Source organism: Corythoichthys intestinalis, chromosome 6, assembly GCF_030265065.1.
Source record: "Corythoichthys intestinalis isolate RoL2023-P3 chromosome 6, ASM3026506v1, whole genome shotgun sequence".
In the NCBI taxonomy this organism is placed as follows: domain Eukaryota; kingdom Metazoa; phylum Chordata; class Actinopteri; order Syngnathiformes; family Syngnathidae; genus Corythoichthys; species Corythoichthys intestinalis.
This window is the reverse complement of record NC_080400.1, coordinates 29,026,013-29,043,994: the sequence shown is the minus strand read 5'-3', so window position 1 is coordinate 29,043,994 and position 17,982 is coordinate 29,026,013. Positions and strand designations below refer to the sequence as shown.

Sequence of the window (17,982 nt, the reverse complement as noted above, 5' to 3'; positions counted from 1 at the left end):
AAACTGCTTTTTCAGTTTTTTTCTGTGTTTTCCGCCATATACACATACATATACACTCACCGGCCACTTTATTATATATTGCATTATATATATGTACATAATGCAAAAAATCCCATATGATACACTACAGTTAGACCCAAAACTTTTTAACGAGTTCTGGTCTCCATTAAAAGGGATCACTGCCCTCCCAACTTAATTCTGCTGGTATCAGCAGGTGCTTCGTGCCTGCGAAACAACACGCAGGGCTTAGACATATCTTCACTGTAGCTATGGAAACTGGTCGCTGGCAACATCCACCAGCCCTCTCTCCCTTTCTCTCTTTCTGTGTCCCCCCCATCCTCCTCGTACCTTGTGCGAGGTGGCGACACTGGCGAGCGTGTGTGCGGCCGCGAACGACAAATGAGAAGCTGCAAGATGGCGATTGTGCGACTGATCGCGTGGTGTCTGCTGTGCACTAGCCTCGGTAAGACTCGATCTATATCGTGCATACGCGCGTGTCGCCTTTCCGCCACCGCAGCAGCTGTTCCATCGGCTAACATTCCGAGCAGCTGCTGCTACGTTAGCTTGATGTAAACAGGTTAAAAAAGAAAAAAGACACGTTGGTTGGTTACGGTTTGTACTATGTGAGCATACGTTGATCAAAGAAGGTGATGACGTAGCTCCTTCAGGTTATGAACTCTTTCATGTCTTTGTAGTGGTGCTGGGGAGTAGTTGGAGTATCGCTCCTTGAGTACATTAAGAGGACGGAATTTGAACTGTTTCATTAATGTTACTACACACGGCGTGTTTATTTGTCTGCTGCCATGTCGGTCGTGATGGCGAGAAACAGGGGGACAACATCTGCTCTGTGCGCAGCGTCACTTTATGTTGTCGTGTGCGCCTTCATGTGTAAGTAGACCGAGCCTCCATGCTGCTTCGCTTCACTACAATTGTAAATAATGGCTGTTTGGGTTAAGGGCTTTTGCGTGTATTCGCGGCGAGGCATACACGAGCTGCTTTTGTTCAAATGTGTTGTAATACAATAAGGGGCTGATGTGATTTTTTTTCCTTTTATAATAGTAGGTGCACCTGAGGAATTTGATGAGAGAATGATGCCTTCGCAATGATTGTTGTTCAGTTGTGTCTAGTCTGGTCGTTCGTTTGTACGCAAGTAGGCTATCGGTAATGGCATATCACGTCTTAATTAGTTGTTGGAGTCTCCTGAAAATGTCCCAGTCATCAAGATTTGACATGTATAGACGTCAATGGCAGCCAATGAGTGATGGCTACTACTAGTTGAGGTTGAAACATAAGAGAAGAGGCTTACATCTGTATTGAAAAACGACTTCACCTTTGCTTAGTTTAGTGCAAAAACTTAATGAGAAATCTATAGATGATTTTTATATATACATATTAGAGGTGGGAATCTTGGGGCACCTAACGATTCGATTACGATTCAGAGGCTACAATTTGATTATATGTTTTGTAAGTTAGTTACAAAAATTGTACAAAAACCTCTCAGGCTTAAATAAACTATTTCAGTATCAAGTTAACAGTTCAAAACAGTAAATAAAATACTCAAGTCCCCGTTCTGTATCAGCAGCTTTAAACCAGGGGTCCCCAACCTTTTTTTGCACCACGGACCGGTGTGATTTGGGTCTTTTTTTCACCGACCGGTGTCCTGTCAAATTTTGCACCCTGATAAAATTTTGCTCCCAAAGCTTTTGTGGCGGTGAAAAAAGCCCTCTTTTATTTGCCTGGCTCTGCCAGACTATTCTCCCTGTATTTTTCAAACACTGAGAGTATAGTCTGGGAACCAGCCCATTAACGGCCTCTCGAGCAGGTACAAAATCATTCGACAAATCAGATTCGTTTATTTGCGTGACGTGTTCTTAACGAGCAAAGTCACTCTTGCGCGTCGGAAGTCTTCTCCACAACACAGATGGTGAAGGGGAGAGCCGAGAATATGTTCCAATCCACGGTAAAATCAGTTTTAAATTACCAAAAACACATCGACACGAGTCATTGACAACAGTCTGTCTCGCGCAAGCCATGTTGAATAAACTCCGCTCTCTTCATATGTTTACTTCCGCGCGCAAGTCCCCTCGTCCTTCCCTCGTCATTTTACTAACGTCACGTCTGCCCGTCGCTGATTGGTCCACTCCGCTGTCTGTTTGCTGTGGCTTGCTCCGCCCTGGAAATTGTATCCGCATGAATGGTGGCCTGACTCAATAGCTGGAACAGCGGTGAGTCTGGTGTACCAGGCAACTCTTATATTCAGTTGGACTCTAAATGTTATCCAATGGTGCTAAAAAACTATTTACATCATAAACATACATGTGCAACACGGAAATGGCGTAAATTAATGCTTAACGACACGGCGAAGTCGTTAAGTGAGAGGGCTACGTGCAGTTGTTGTGTGCACCTAACATGGCAAACGTAAGTTAATATTTCTTTCTTTGAAGAAAGTTTGTAGTGTGTACTTTGGAATCGCTGCATTCGCGGTCCTTTTTAACGTTACGCGCATGCCAACTTTGTCAGAACACCGGCAATGTGCGGCAGAAAAATACAGCAAATATAAAATAGCATTTGTTTTTAGCCCCGTCGTGTTAAGCGCAGGGAAAAAAATACAACTCACCCGCTGAATCAGTGGGAGGGTGTTTCGTTGAGTGGAGATGGTCCCGAGATAGGAGAATGAGAGAAGCTAGCATCACAAATACACGATGTTGGAAATTGTAGCACAGTTTTCAGCGCGCTCCTAGCGATGTCAGGATATTCCGAAATGACTTTAATCCAGAACTTCGGTAGAGTTGTTGTCTCAAATGCACGTTTAAGGTCGCCGTGATTTGCGATCTCTACTAGCTGATATTCCTGTTGCACAGACATGCTCGAATCACACTGTTTATTCACATACGGGTCACGAATTCACTCCTTCACAGTTCGTGGGTCTTTAGTGATTGGGAAGTAGCATAAATTTTGTTTTCTTCGAGGTTGTAGGCACATCTTCTGGCTCGTCAGGTTCCCTTTTCCCCGTAAAATGTCTGTCCAAAGTCATTCTAGTGTGGGGGCTAATTATTTCCGGGAAGAAATGTGATTGGCGACGACCTACGTCATACGTTATTATCGAGTCCAAGCGCGCATAGATATACAAAATGAGATTTAGTGCTAACAGCCCAATCAATGCATTTCTATGACGACCTCCTATCCTGTAGTTGTATATCTAGAGTAGACAGGGATATTGGTGTGTTAAGCGGCACAGGCCAAAGTCAATTGGCCAGAATGCTTTCGTTAATAAATTATTATTTCTGCGCGGCCCGGTACCAAATGCGCCACGGACCGGTACCGGTCCGCGGCCCGGTCGTTGGGGACCCCTGCTTTAAACTACTTTCAATTAATGTTGTGAATCAACCGTTAAAGTTGTTAAAATTGCTCCCCTTATTCCATAATTTCCCTTCTGTTGACTTTTGATATGTGAAAGTTTTAAAACTTTCATCATTTAAAGAGTCAAGGTTTTGCCGATTTTGGGAGTATTTTAGATAAAAAGTATAAAATTAGGTTCGCTCGGAAGGTTAGCTACAACAGCCTTCCAGAGAAGTCTACTGCTTAAAGATGGTGACTGTTTACTAACGCGTCTGTCGTTTCGCATTTAGTTTTCTATACATGTGCTGCTAACGCCGCCTAGTCTGTCATTTCGCATCTAGTTCTTTACACGTTATATCTACCGTAGCATTATGTGGGCGTAGGTTGTAGTGTCTGTCAGCCGCAGCCGGTCAGGTATTATTGTTTTTTTTATCTAGCGGCATGAGTTGAGCCAGAGCCGTGAGTTTAGCATTGTCATTAAGGTCGCCACAGCAAATCAGTTGTCTCCATCTAACCCCGTCCTCTGCATCCTCTGTAATATCGCAGTTAACAATATCTGTAATTGCAGTTAACTAAGTCACAGTAGTTGTGAATTTCTTCCTTTGTGTCTCCATGAATATATTATACTGGCCCCAGGTGGCCAAGTCATGCAAACTATAAGGAGTCGCAATAAATTGTGATGCACAAAATTCAATTTGTTCACTATAATAAATACATACAGTGTAATTTTCCATACTTTTCAACACACAAAGAACATTTGAGAGATGTCTGTTCTTGAGGTAACAAAAAAAAAAAAGCTTAAAAGCCTTGTAACTAATCCAATTTGTACTTCAAAGCAAAACTAAAGATGTATCTAAACACCTTGGTCAGTTTGCCTTGCCTAGAGAAACGGCAATATCCATGGCCCTCTTTAATGTATCAGTGAGAAGTTGTGTCTGTACGTAAGTTCATTTTTCTTAGTTCGGAGGTATGTTTTAAATTGTTCTTAACCCATCTATATCAATGTGTTTATCATGGAACAAATGTTAGCAAATTAAAAAGTGTTGTATAATAATGAATGAAAAGTATTGTGCAGATGACAAACATCAAGCTCCAATAATGTTGAATATTGAATGCAAGTCTGATTAGGTCAAGGAAAGCAATGACATCTTGGCTTTGTTTCAAAGCATTTACTTGTCCCAAAAGACAGTAATGGCTGAAAAAAACACAAAAACCAAGCCGCCCCCTGACCACAAACTACAAATAAACTTAAAGAGCAAACTCAGGGGATGAGCCACGTGCTGATTCATGAGACATTACTGGGTCGATTCATAGAAAATTTAGCAGACAAAACAACACAAGGAAAAGTCACTTTTATCTTAGTAGTTAATTTGTTGTGCACGGGTGACATGTTAGTTTTTGAAATGTGGTCATTTAACGTTGTGGCCATCACGTGACTAATGATGCAGTGGTGAATCAATCGCACGGTGGGTGGTGGTGTCTCATCACCCTCGCCGAGAACAACCAGGCTGATGAATGCGGCAGGTATTGGGGTGATGTGCTGTGTGTATGTTTGTATGTGTGCGGTCACCTTGCTGAGTGAAAGCCTGCGGTGTGTTGGCTAGTGCCTATAAATGCTAGATTGCATCCGTAAGGCTTGAACTCTTGACCTGCATGTAAATCAACGCGCTGACTGGGAGAGATCCATTTATCAGAAGGCTGGTGGTGCTGCCCGTGGTTGCTATGTGGAGGTATCCTGAGTTTTTAACTACTTGTACAATATTTTAATCTAGCTGTTGCTTTAACTCATTGATGGCAATAGACGACCATTCTTTCACAGCTAGGGACATTCAATCCACAGATTGAATGCTCCTTGCAATCAATGTCAGTGTAATGAGTTAAAGTAGGGGTGGGCAAACCGGTCCTCGAGGGCCGCAGTGGGTCCTGGTCTTTGTTCCAACTGATTCAGCACAGACAGTTTAACCAGTGAGGTTTCAGTGGAAACAAGAAGCACCTGACTGCAATCAACTGATTGCATTTGTAAGACACCAGATTGGTGAAAGGCTGTCCTCATGATGGTTATGAACAAAAACCCGCACTCACTGCGGCCCTTTGTGGAATAGTTTGCCCACCCCTGAGTTAAAGTGTAAAAACAATGGCAACAACTCTCAAATAAAGACAGATGACGTCTTCATGATGTTCATGTTGATGAATACGTCAATATGTGCATGTCACGTCACTTTAACGGCTCGTCTGATTACTCAAGTAGCACTAGTATTCACTAGATATTAATTGATCATGTCCTATGTAAATAGTTGACCGAAGTGATTTCTATTGCAATTACAAAAGAAAGTGCATGTAAACCTGGTTAGTGTTGGCTTTTGTTTTATTGCATCGATATTTAACTGTTAAGATTGTAGTGAATGACTCATCCCTACAATACAGATGTCCCCCAGGGATAAATGATTTTAATTGTGAAGTCATTGCCCTTGAGGGTAAAATAAAATGGAGTTAATTACTCCTTGTGAATGACTTCATTGTTTCAAAAGTGAGTATTGCATCTTGGTTAGAATACTCGATTGAATTAAAAGAAGGATAACACTTCCTTTCGTATCCCCCTCAACAATTTAAGATAACACGCTCATGGTCTAAACTCACCAGTTGTTTTCATACAGTATATCCCAATGGCCCAGTTGCTTGCAGCATGTTTGCCGAGGCAGCACTGGAATGTCTGGGAAAGGGCTTTTTATAGCTATGTTCATATTTTGGCGCGTAAGAGGATTGCGGGACGTGACTATTGGAGTGCACGTTTACTCACGCAGGCCTATTGTATGAAGAGTTATTGGAAGAACACGGATTAAGACATGCTGGGATTATTGTCATCATTCCCCAATATTGTCTTCATGTTGACCCGCATTGTACCACAGAGGCTCCATTGTCACGTGTTTTTATTGTCGGCTTCATTTAACATTTAATGTTACATTGTCTTCTTGCTTTCCCACGGCCTACATTTTGTTTAGGATGGCAACCTCAATAAAACAGTGTACTAATTTTACAGTCACTGAACAGATTAGGGATGAAAATTCGACAGAACAGTATTTCCATGAGTAGAAACTCTCTGAATGTTCTGATCTCTTATTTCAATGCTGGTTTCTACAGAGGTTTTCTCGGGCTAAGAATAATAATAATGATAAAAATAAATAAATTAAAAAATATATATCAAATGGTGTTAATTACAAGAATTAAATGAAGTCCAAATACAAATACCCTTTGAAATGAATGTAGATGCCATTCATCTGTTTTCGCCTCCTCCCAAAACAAAGATAAGGAATGTCGCTCACTATACATAAACCATACTGGTAAGCCACTGTTAGATGCAATTTAAAAGAATTAAAAATAAATAAATAAATAAATAAATAAATAAATAAATATATGTGTGTATATATATATATATATATATGTGTATATATATATATATATATATATGTATATATATATATATATATGTGTATATATATATATATATATATATTAGGGTTGTTCCGATCATGTTTTTTTGCTCCCGATCCGATCGTTTTAGTTTGAGTATCTGCCGATCCCGATATTTCCCGATCCAATTGCTTTTTTTTGCTCCCGATTCAATTCCAATCATTCCCGATAATTTTTCCCGATAATTTTTCCGGATCATATACATTTTGGCAATGCATTAAGAAAAAAATGAATAAAACTCGGACGAATATATACATTCAACATACGGTACATAAGTACTGTATTTGTTTATTATGACAATAAATCCTCAAGATGGCATTTACATTATTAACATTCCTTCTGTGAGAGGGATCCACGGATAGAAAGACTTGTGACTTTGTATATTGTGACTAAATATTGCCATCTAGTGTATTTGTTGAGCTTTCAGTAAATGATACTGGAGCCATGCCCAAATGCATGTTGGGAAGTGGAACCATGACTGTGCTTAGTGCTACCAATTGATATATCTTCTCTGCGTTGGGAAATAACATAAGGGGTTAAGATAAAGATCAATTGCTACCTTGCTTCCCCACATTGCCTCCCATGATATTTCTAATCGTAGGGAGAGGGATTGTAAGGCTTTGCCAATTCAAAAAAGGCTCCAAAGGCTGCCAAAATTTACTCTACTCATTTTATGCTGCCTTTTATCTCTCTATATAGGTAAACGGCATCATTACAGATTGAGCGGGACAATGCGTGAGTGGGTCGTGCAGCGCATGCATTAATTGCGTTAAATATTTTAACGTGATACATTTTTAAAAAAATTAATTACCGCCGTTATTGGGATAAATTTGATAACCCTACCTTAGGCCTAAACTAAAAACTCTGGATGAGTGTAACATACTGTATTATGTCTGTAATGTTAAATACAATTAGAAAACAATTTAATTTAAAAAAATAAAAAATAAAATTAAAAAATAAAATAAAAAAAGGCATGGCCGATATTTTTTTGCCGATTCCGATTTCACAGAGGATAAAGAATACCTATATAAGCTAAGTAAGTTAGGTAATGTCTACATTTGTATGCCACTGTTTTGTTTCACCTGTTTCATTTTAAATAAACAATAGATAATTCATTTTATATTTAGTTTGACAGCAATTTTTATATGCGAGTGGCAATAGGATGCCTCAAGGCTTTCTTTTTGTCACCTGCAGTCACACATCAAGTTTGCACTGCCAAGTTAAAGCAAAACTATCTGTCAAGAACGCGGCTGGAGAGGAGTAGACCCAATATACAGTGGGAAACAGACAAGCAAAACTAGGCAGGTTGGGGCAATTGTAAAACCCAAAATTAACAAAAACCTGCCTCTTAACCAACCCCCATTAAAAAAAAACACACATACAAAAAAACAAAGCATCAAACAAAACTCCCACATCAAAACAGGGCAGGATCAAAGACGTGGCAGCATGGACGTGAACCTGGACCTGACAAAGACTGAACTTAAACTGGGGTACTTATACACAGTAAGGACTTGATATTACAACCTTCATTATCGTAGCAACTATTTTCTCATAATTTACTCTATTGAATTTTCATTGACTTGCAACACGTGACCTACAAGAATCTCTGGCAATTGAATGCACATTTCAGGTGTAGAATGAAATATGGTGTTCTGTTATGAAAGCACTACATCCACAAATGTCATGCTTTTCTTCTCTTCCTCATGAAAAAATGCCTTAGTAGGGTGGGGGAAAGGGGGAGGGCAACCTCTCATGCCTTTATAGCCGCTTTACTACTGAGCCATAATACTACACCTCTGGCCTCCCTGCTTCGTACGAAGCTGTTAAAGGATAATCCACAAGTTGTGAGGGGATTGTTTGCAGAACAAGCTCGCCTTGTGTCTGTCCCTCAGGATGTCCAGTCACAGCTGGAGTAAAAAATAGCTCTCAACCCCCGCCACCGTGTACAGGGTGGGAAAAGTCAGCGAGGGAGACAGAAGCCGAGACCTGGGAGTCATGTCTCATCTGCACACGGTGACGCCTTGATACGACTTGATGCTCGGGCAGGAGCAGTGTTTTCATTGCTTCCACAGTCCCTATGTGTGTGCGTATGCGTGCACACGCAAGTTGGCGCCGTCCTGCTCGGAGGCAAGGGGACTGATGTCGTGTGGTAGCGGGCTGCTTTGAATAAAGACCTCTGAATTAGTCAGAAAGCTGCAGGGGAACAAGGAAAGGGGGATGTCTTGTGGTGTGCGAGGCTTTTATTTATCTTAATTTCAGTCTCCATTTTGGAGCCTTTTATCCAACCCCCAGTGGGAGTGTGGATGCTTTCTTGCCCCAGCAGGGGGGTTGTTATGTCCCATTTGCCTTTCTATTAACTCCATGAAAATAACCACAGACATTAGTTAAAGGCCAAATGGAAGATAAAAGTATTTTTTATCATCTTTTGGGGGATAACATGTTCTCACCCATGCCTAATTCTATATGTATTTAAAAAATGATGTAGTATTATGAGGAAATCATTCTTATTTACTGCAAATAACTTTGTACTTTTGCAACATTAGTGGTAATTTTAAAAGAATAAAGTAGAAACTGGAAATTATAGTAGACTTGGGTCTATTAATTATACAAGATGTACAAACTAATGACTCATGAGTGCAATTTTATGAGTATAAACAATATTAACCGTTTTATAATGACTATGGCAATGTTTAAATGAGCCAAGTATGTGGATTGACCATTTTCTTCCTCCTGCTCCCCCTTACTTTGATACCGAAGTAACCGGCTATTTAAAAAGAACTGGCATTTACTTAAATAACACAGATTGCTTTGAGGAGTCCACTCAAGCTAGGACTGCGAAAAACCTTGAGTTACTGTATGCTCTGTGTGCCCCAGGCCAAACAAGAATGATGATTAAATATGCAGCACATTTAAGCACGGTTAAGTAATTTGTGCTTCTGCTTTTTGTGGCGCCCACACTTTTTGTTTATTGCTCACATTCTTTATAAATGTTAAACGTGAAGTACATTACCTGCACGGAAAACAGCCATTGTTGTATTTTAAGGTGTAAAAACAACAGCTGACAGAAATGTATTATTAAGCAGCGATGCTTCAGTTTGTGAAGACTGCGCACCTGTCAACGCGACAATACGGAATGGTTCAGATAATGCTCTGCTCTGAAGTGTTCTCATGTCATGTTCCAACATCGGGCTTGGTCTCCTCTCTGTGGTCTTCTAGCTTTCTTCCTATTAACTATTAAGAGACCGCACGTTACACTTGCTCTGGCTTTCCTGCATGCTGCAAAGTCTCCAACTAATACAGAGCAAACCACACTCTTGAACTTAAGCCTCAAAGTCTTGTAAAATATTTTAGATGCATTGATCAGGCATGTGTCCGGACATGATTCATAATAAGAGAGTAGTGAGAAAACAGTCATTTAAGTCAAAATGACCGCCACGTAGGCACGTCGCTGTCATTTCATCGGACACTGCCTGTTGGCCTTTCTCCTATTCGAAGATCGTTGCTGCAAAAGCTTATTGGGACTCTTGCCAGACTCTTAGCCTCAGCTTTTTTTTTTGTGCCCACAATAAAAACACTCACGGGATCGTGGACTCTGACACCACCGCAACTGTCAAACCGAGAGCTAGCTAGGCAGCCAGAGCTGGGCTAACAAGCTCTTAAACAACGAAAAGATGGCTCCACTGACCTCGCCTGGTTGTGATAGCTGCCATCGACTCAGTCAAAAGCAGGGGTGAAAGTGGGCCAGAACGGTCAGGAACGCAGTTCCGGTATAAGATTTAGGGCAGGAACGCAGTTCCGGTATAAGATTTAAGGGCCGGAATGCTTTACCGGTACACAGTGCTTTAAATCCGAAAATATTACAGCAACTTCCAAAATGCTACACATGCATTTCATCTCCAAGAAGAAACCAATCTGCCAACATCAGATTTACATACAAAAATGTTAAGAACAAGCATAATAAAGTGCTTGTGTAGTGTAATACCGTTTCCACCGATATTTATTATTTATTTTATTCCACGGACGGCATGGAGGTTTCTCCAGCTGATTTTGTTAACTTTTACTTTGCAAATCATTGAAAAAATACAATTTTGAGTGAACATCAGTTTTTGTATGTGCTATTGAAATAACTGTGCCAAAACATTTTATTTGCATTTCAGTAGTTTTAGGAGGTTTGACATCCCCCCCCCCCCCCCCCCCCCCAAATAAATAAATAAATAAACTAAATTTCTGGCTCTGTGGCGACCTTCACGTCGGGGAGTTCCGGCAAGAAATTCTAGCCACTTTCACCCCTGGTCAAAAGGTTATCAAGTTGGAAGGATCTCCTTGCTCCACCAGCTGAGGGAAGATGAGCAACTTCTGGACATGATGGTCGTCGCTCTAGGCCCCGCGACAAATTCATTGCCTACTGCCGAACTCGACTCGACTGTCCCAACCACCTCGCCGAAAAGTCATCAACCATCCTGCTCTCCCAATTAGAATCTCTACATATCACTGGCACTGCACTTTCCTGGTTCCGCTCCTACCTCACTGACCGACAACAATTCATCTGCATTAACAACTGCACTTCCCCTTCTGTTCCCCTCCTACAAGGTGTCCCCCAAGGTTCAGTTCTTGGTCCCCTCCTCTTCATTCTTTACATCCTCCACCTTGGTCAGATCATCCATAAATTTGGACTCCAGTTTCACTGCTACGCCGACGACATAAAAAATCTCCACAAAAACCATCTCGCACAGCACTGAATCCACACTTCACAACTGCCTCAGTGAAATTAAATCCTGGATCCAAGCAAATTACCTTCAACTTACAGTAACAAATCGGAAATAATCATCATTGACCCTGCAGCTCACATCAAAGACACTCAATTTTCCCTCACCATCAGCAACTCTACCCTGCCTCTCTCAACACAATCCCGTAACCTTGGTATCATTTTTGACAAAAAAAACTGAGATTCGACCAGCACGTCAACCACATCACCAGAACTGCCTTCTTCCACCTCAAGAACATAGCCCCTGTTCGACCCTCCCTCACCTTCTCTTCTGCTGAAACCCTTATCCATGCGATCATCACCTTCAGACTTGATTACTGTAACAAAATTCTTTTCGGTTCTCCATCTTAACTCCTTAATAAACTACAATGTATCCAGAACTCTGCTGCACGCCTCCTCACCCGTTCCCACTATAGGAATCACAATACCCCCGTCCTCCATAAACTACACTGGCTTCCCATCTCACACAGGATACAGTTCAAAATCATCCTTCTCACATACAAAGCACTCAATAACCTGGCCTCTCCTTACCTCACGGATCTTCTCTGTCCCCACAACCCCTCCCGTCACCTCCGCTCATCTAATGGAAACATTCTCGCACTCTCCCCACAAATAACACACCGTACTTGGGGGAACAGAGTCTTCTACATTGCTGCCCCGTCCCTTTGGAACTCACTCCCTAAACCCATCAGCACCTGTTCAGATCTTCCTACATTCAAATTCTTTTTTAAAAACTCACCTTTTTAAATTGGATTTTAATTTATAATTCTTTTCTCTATTGTTTTGTACTGCTCACGTTTTGTAAACCTTTTCATTGTTTCAACTGTAAAGAGTCTTTGAGCATTGGTAAAAGCGCTCTATAAAAAAATTATTATTATTATAAAAGGGTAGCTCTAGCTTGAAGCACATTTTTCAGAACATATTTACTGAAACGGCAACTACTTTAGGGACATTTTATTTCCCTGATTGACAGCCAATCGCAGGCAGTCAGCTTGACAGGTGCCAAAACCAGGTGCTGTAACCAATTGCAGAAGCCAGGAGTATCAGCAGCAGCTACATCTGAGTGTGAAACACCATCAATGCAATTGCTTTTTAGAAGGCATGCCAGGACACAGGACTGCAGCAGGGGGATCTTAGCTGATCTAGAGAATCAGTTGAGATTCTCATGACACATAACCAGCAGTCTCTACTATTATGGCCTCTAAAAACATGCTCATCGTGGAGCCTGACTGTTTCATGGGAAGACCGCTTCAGGGAAGCTCCATTATCAACATCTGCTCATCAGCTGTTGAGAGCTGGAAGACAAAGTGTATGTCCATTAAAGTAGGCCGTAGAGCAACTATGGGTCAGTTACTCTCACTACACAGAGTCCTAAGCATACTGGGCATCAGAGGAGGAGCAAGGGCAACATAACATCAAGATGACCAAGCTGAGAGCCTCAAAATGCTTCTGGGTCTGGAGAGAAGGTCTATAATGACAAGTGAAAACAAACTGTACACACCACAGTCTGATCAGATGTGGAGTTAAGATTGTTCTGGATCCGGAAAGAAGGTCCGGAGTGACAAACAAATCCAAATGATGAACATACCGTGATCTGATCAGACGAGGAGCAGCCTGAATTAGTTTGTATGCTGTTGCAAATAGCTGAGAAGAAATCTCTTTGTGTGTGTGTGTGTTTTGACTGTAGAGACCTAACAAAATGTGTAGCGACACGTTTTTCAATGGAATGCGTAAAATTGGATCATTTTAGCTGTTATGTATCAATAATTCATCCAGAGATAGAGATACAGGATATTTTTTCACACATAATCTTATCCACACCTGCCAACTTGGCACGGCCAGGTGGTTATTAATGTAATTGTGCAATGCATCATATTGAGAGCTATTTCCAATGCTTTGCTACTTGTAGGGCTAAATAAGGTGACTAGACTTTGATATAGGATCCCAATTGTGCTGGTGAGTGCTTCTGTGTCCGTAGCTAATAAATTGACAAATCAATCTACCCGTAAAGCTCAAAGTCAGCACTCTAACCTCCGCCTGTGTCTGGAAAATAGCCAGAACAATAAAAGGCCGTCGCTGCCAGAATATTTATTGTCTGGTCCCATATCGTTATGGTTTTATGAGCAGCAATTGAACATTCGTAGCGTCCCCTCTCGTGACCCAGCGCCAGCCGCATTATTATCCAATTAACCACCATAAAGAGAGATGAAGTGGAAGTGAAGCTATGTGTACCCTCCCTCAGTTTTGGGTTAATCTTCTTGGATAGAAATAGGAAGCGTTTAATACATCTCGTAGCAGGGAGCTTGTGTGTTTATCATGATAATCCGCTGTTTATAAGGCGAGCTGCCCAGCTGCTAATGTCTGCTAATGAAAACTCCATCAGGGTGACTCAGCATTAAGCAGTTTTTCTCCTTCGTCTGTCTTTCCACAGGCCACATCCCGTCATCGCTCGCAGTAATCCTCCGGACCACGGACAAGATCGTGTGGGCAAATGAGTTTGAGCGTAAGTTGCTGCAACCTATTTCAGAAAAAGTAGCTTTAGTTCCCTCTCAATTTGCATTGCTCTTTTTTCCCCTTTCCTCTTCGTAGCCGTTGAGCTGACCTGCTTAATAGAGTCCATCTCCACCAACAACCCGAGGATTGAGTGGAAGAAGATTAGGAATGGCATCCCAAGCTATGTTTACTTTCAAAGGAAAATATCAGGTATAGTGACACCGTAAGCTGACAAGAATGAATGGTGCTCTTCAGAGAACTCTGCTTTGAATTCCGTTCGTGACCTGACCTGAGTCGTGCTGTGTTTTTCAATCAGCCATTGTAAAGTGTGTTTTTTTCCCCCCCTCTGTCCTTTTTAAAGGCGACTTGGAAAACAGGGCGCAGCTTAGAGAGCCAGCCAACATTCTGATCTTCAACACCACCCGCACAGACACGGCCGAGTACCGTTGCGAGGTGGCCGCCATTGACGATCAGAGGGACTTTGATGAGATTCTAATTAGTCTTGCTGTGAGAGGTATGTGAAATTAGACAACTGGGCTATTCTGAATTGCCTGATTTAAATAAGACAACCCTCAGAGTTTTGCTGCCTGTGCCTTGGCAGCTAGGCCGGGCAGAGGTGTGTAAATTTCAAGCAACGAAAAGATTATACAAAAACAATGTCATGTCAAAGGCATAAGCCCGGCACCTATCGTTAACCATCACTATGAAAAAATCTAAACCAGTCTTGAACACAAACTCCCACTAAACTTGCATTGTTGTCCACAGTGAAACCCGTGGTGCCCCGATGCAGCGTACCCGAGGCGGTCACAGTGGGCACGTCGACCGAACTCCGGTGTCTTGAGAATGAGGGCTTCCCGGCACCTATCTACCGCTGGTTCCACAACAACGAGGAGCTTCCCCAGGATCCCAAGAACACCCCCAAGTTTACCAATGCAACATACACCATTAACACAGACACAGGAAGCCTGGTAAGCACACCCTCTTTAATAATCTATTTGGATATTTGTATGTTCCAACATTGTGGGAAAACACTTTCCCTTTCCAGTTATGGCCCAATGTCTCAAAACATTTGTCTCTTAAGCCATATCAACTCGTATATGAACCGGTCTATTTTCAGATGTCGGGGGCCGGAAACAACATTTTAACATTTTGTCGACAATGCATCTAAGTCATTCGACTGACTTGACATTGTTTTCTCCTCAGAAATTCCGAAGGGTGAGGAAGGAGGACGCGGGGGAATACTACTGCCAAGCCAAGAATGATGCCGGCCACGCCCAGTGTCCCTCCCAGTGGATGGAAGTCTGTGAGTGACATTTTATTGCATGCGCACTTTTGACTACTGTAAGGGAAATAAATGTTGACATTTAGTACGTGAATGGCATTGTATACAATGTGAAAGAGCAGAATTAGGATTCTACGGATAACTGTGATTCTAAATGGAAATTTATAATTCAGCAGTTCGCACCTGTGAATTTCTCATGGTAATTTTGTCACATGATAATTAAAAGCTTGCCAGCCATTCTCACCAGATAGGTCAATAAATAGATAAGTTCCATCTAATGAATGTTTTTGCTGTTGGTTTAACAGTCCAGTGCTTACCATATTTATCAGATCAGAACCCTCATGTAAGGTTTATGCCACAGTCGCTCCAAATAACCGTTCAACTAATGTCTGTTTATCTAACGGTTAATGCACCAGCTTTTAGTGTGTGCAATGCCAAGAACAAAAATATAAAGGCAAAACTTTTGGTATTTACTGCCATTTCTCATGGGATGAACTCTTTTGTGGATGTACTAGTATACAACAGGCCTATGTCTGTAAAAGTAAGTTGAGTTACAATAACTGATAAATGCTAAGTAGAGTTGTTGTCCCCATTTTAGAGTGGCCTTTTATTGCGGGCAATCAAAAGCAAAATTGTGTCATCATGAGTTCTATTAACCAATGCAATAATTCTGAGAATTCACAATGTCAGACCACTGGTAAGCTAATCTTAGAAGGTCAGTGGGCCACTCCTGAGGTCCATGCAGGCAACCTGGTGCCCTATGTAATAGTGGCTCATACCAGTCATTATGAAATGGTTGCAGGCAGTGTCAAATATAAATGACCATGACAAATATCTCATAAAATATTGGCGGTGTGCTTCATAAGAGTGATGGTATATTGGGAAATAATAATGTCTTTCTATTGTTTGCAGATGACATTGACATCCTCGACATCGTCCTCAAGTCTGTCGGTGGCGTGTTAGCATTGTTCTTTGTGATTGGCTGCATTTGGCATTGTCTTTTACGCGCCTTTTCCACCAAAAAAGGACACAACGAAAACGAGTGAGTTGCTTATAGAAGTTATCTCTCGCATGATGACAAACGATACATTAAAATGTGTCATCCTTTGTTGCAGATTCAGTTGGCCAGCACAGAACGATGGTGTTGAGTATGGCGATGCAGATGAGGTAAAAAAAAAAAAAAAAAAAAATTAACTGTTCTATTATGTAAATGTTATGTTAAAAATGTAGTTTATAATTTTGACTGCCAATTTTCAAAATAGGGTTAGCTAGCTTTTTAGAACTGTGCTCGGCAGTTGGTGTAAATTGTATAAAAGATACAAGCATTTACAATATGTCCTTCAAAGCTAAAGTGCTATTTTTTTTCCAGGGACATTTCCGCCACAAGTCATCGTTCATCATCTGACAACCTAGGACGACGTGGCGACAAGGTTAACGTGCAGCAACAATGGCACGGGTGGTTAAGTTCAAGCTGTAACATGGCACACACTTTTCTCTGATGCACATTAAAATAAACCAACTTGCCAAAGTAATGCTCTATATATGGTTTTGTGGCACTAGTTCACAGTTTTATAGCGTTGACAGATTTTCTATTTTTTGACTCTCTAGTATTCCTTTCATCATCCGCCTTGCACTTTTAGAACTTTTTTCCCCCCACACATTTCTACTTGACACTTCATTCATTACCAAACTGTGACATCGAGCCAATTCATGGTAGCGAGGCATGTGTTGGAACAAAATTCCATCAAAAACTTTGGAACAAACTCTTTTTGTAATGTTTTTTAATACACTGAACTTGTTTTACAGAAGTCCTCTTGTGTTTCGTCTGTGCTCATGTGAGAAATACTGTATTGTTTTTTTCTTCTTCCAAGTGGCCAAGAATTGAAAGCGGTATTGTTTTTTTCTTCTTCCAAGTGGCCAAGAGTTGAAAGCGGTATTTGTACATACTGTAGTTTGACAGGCAATAAACTGCGGACTGAAAACAGAGGATGCTATCAGATTACATGGGGCACAATTTATCCACCTTGAGCATTCAGTAGTTAAAATTATAACTTTACATGTAAAGGTTACCCAGTGGATTTTAATATTAGGCTATATATCCCATTTCGCTGCAAAATCAGTATTTACTATTAAAAGATGGCAATTTATGACTTAGAGTGCTGTTTGTGTATAAGTGACCTTCTGTGTGTTACTACTTTTTTGGTTGTAGATTTTGGACATATTGTCCAGTTTTGCCTCAATATTGTACATAGATGCTACAATGTTTTCCCCCAGTACCTTATTGTAAATAAGGCAGCAAGCTGTTCAAAATGAAAATTTTACAGTGCAGTAATTACTGTCCAATGTTGTTTCAAACTTTTTTTGGGGTCTTCATATTTTGTGTAAAAACTCAGGAACTGTTGTACAATGTCCACTGTTCATGGTTAATTTTTGTCATGATTAAAATACATTTAAAAGTTGACATTTGGAGCCTTGTGTGTGTGTGTCCATTTTAGGAGAAAATTTAATCAGTGGTAGGAAATATAAAATTTCCCTTAAAAAAAAAAAAAAAAATTATTTAATTTAATGTGATGATTAGGTATATTCAGCTAAGTCAAATGTATTTTTAACTGCTGTGCATTTCATAGATTTGTTG

At 40.9% G+C, this 17,982-nt stretch overlaps 1 protein-coding gene across 1 annotated transcript; it reads left to right on the top strand.

Annotated features, from left to right (window-relative positions):
• Positions 1–269: 269 nt before the first annotated feature.
• Positions 270–17,808, top strand: jam3a (junctional adhesion molecule 3a). Its single transcript, XM_057839999.1, is given in 10 exon segments — positions 270–304; positions 306–463; positions 14,004–14,075; positions 14,162–14,275; positions 14,427–14,579; positions 14,831–15,033; positions 15,269–15,368; positions 16,260–16,389; positions 16,463–16,514; positions 16,717–17,808. Coding segments are annotated over 10 exon segments (1,053 nt in total). The 3' UTR covers positions 16,753–17,808.
• The last annotated feature ends 174 nt before the right edge of the window (positions 17,809–17,982 follow it).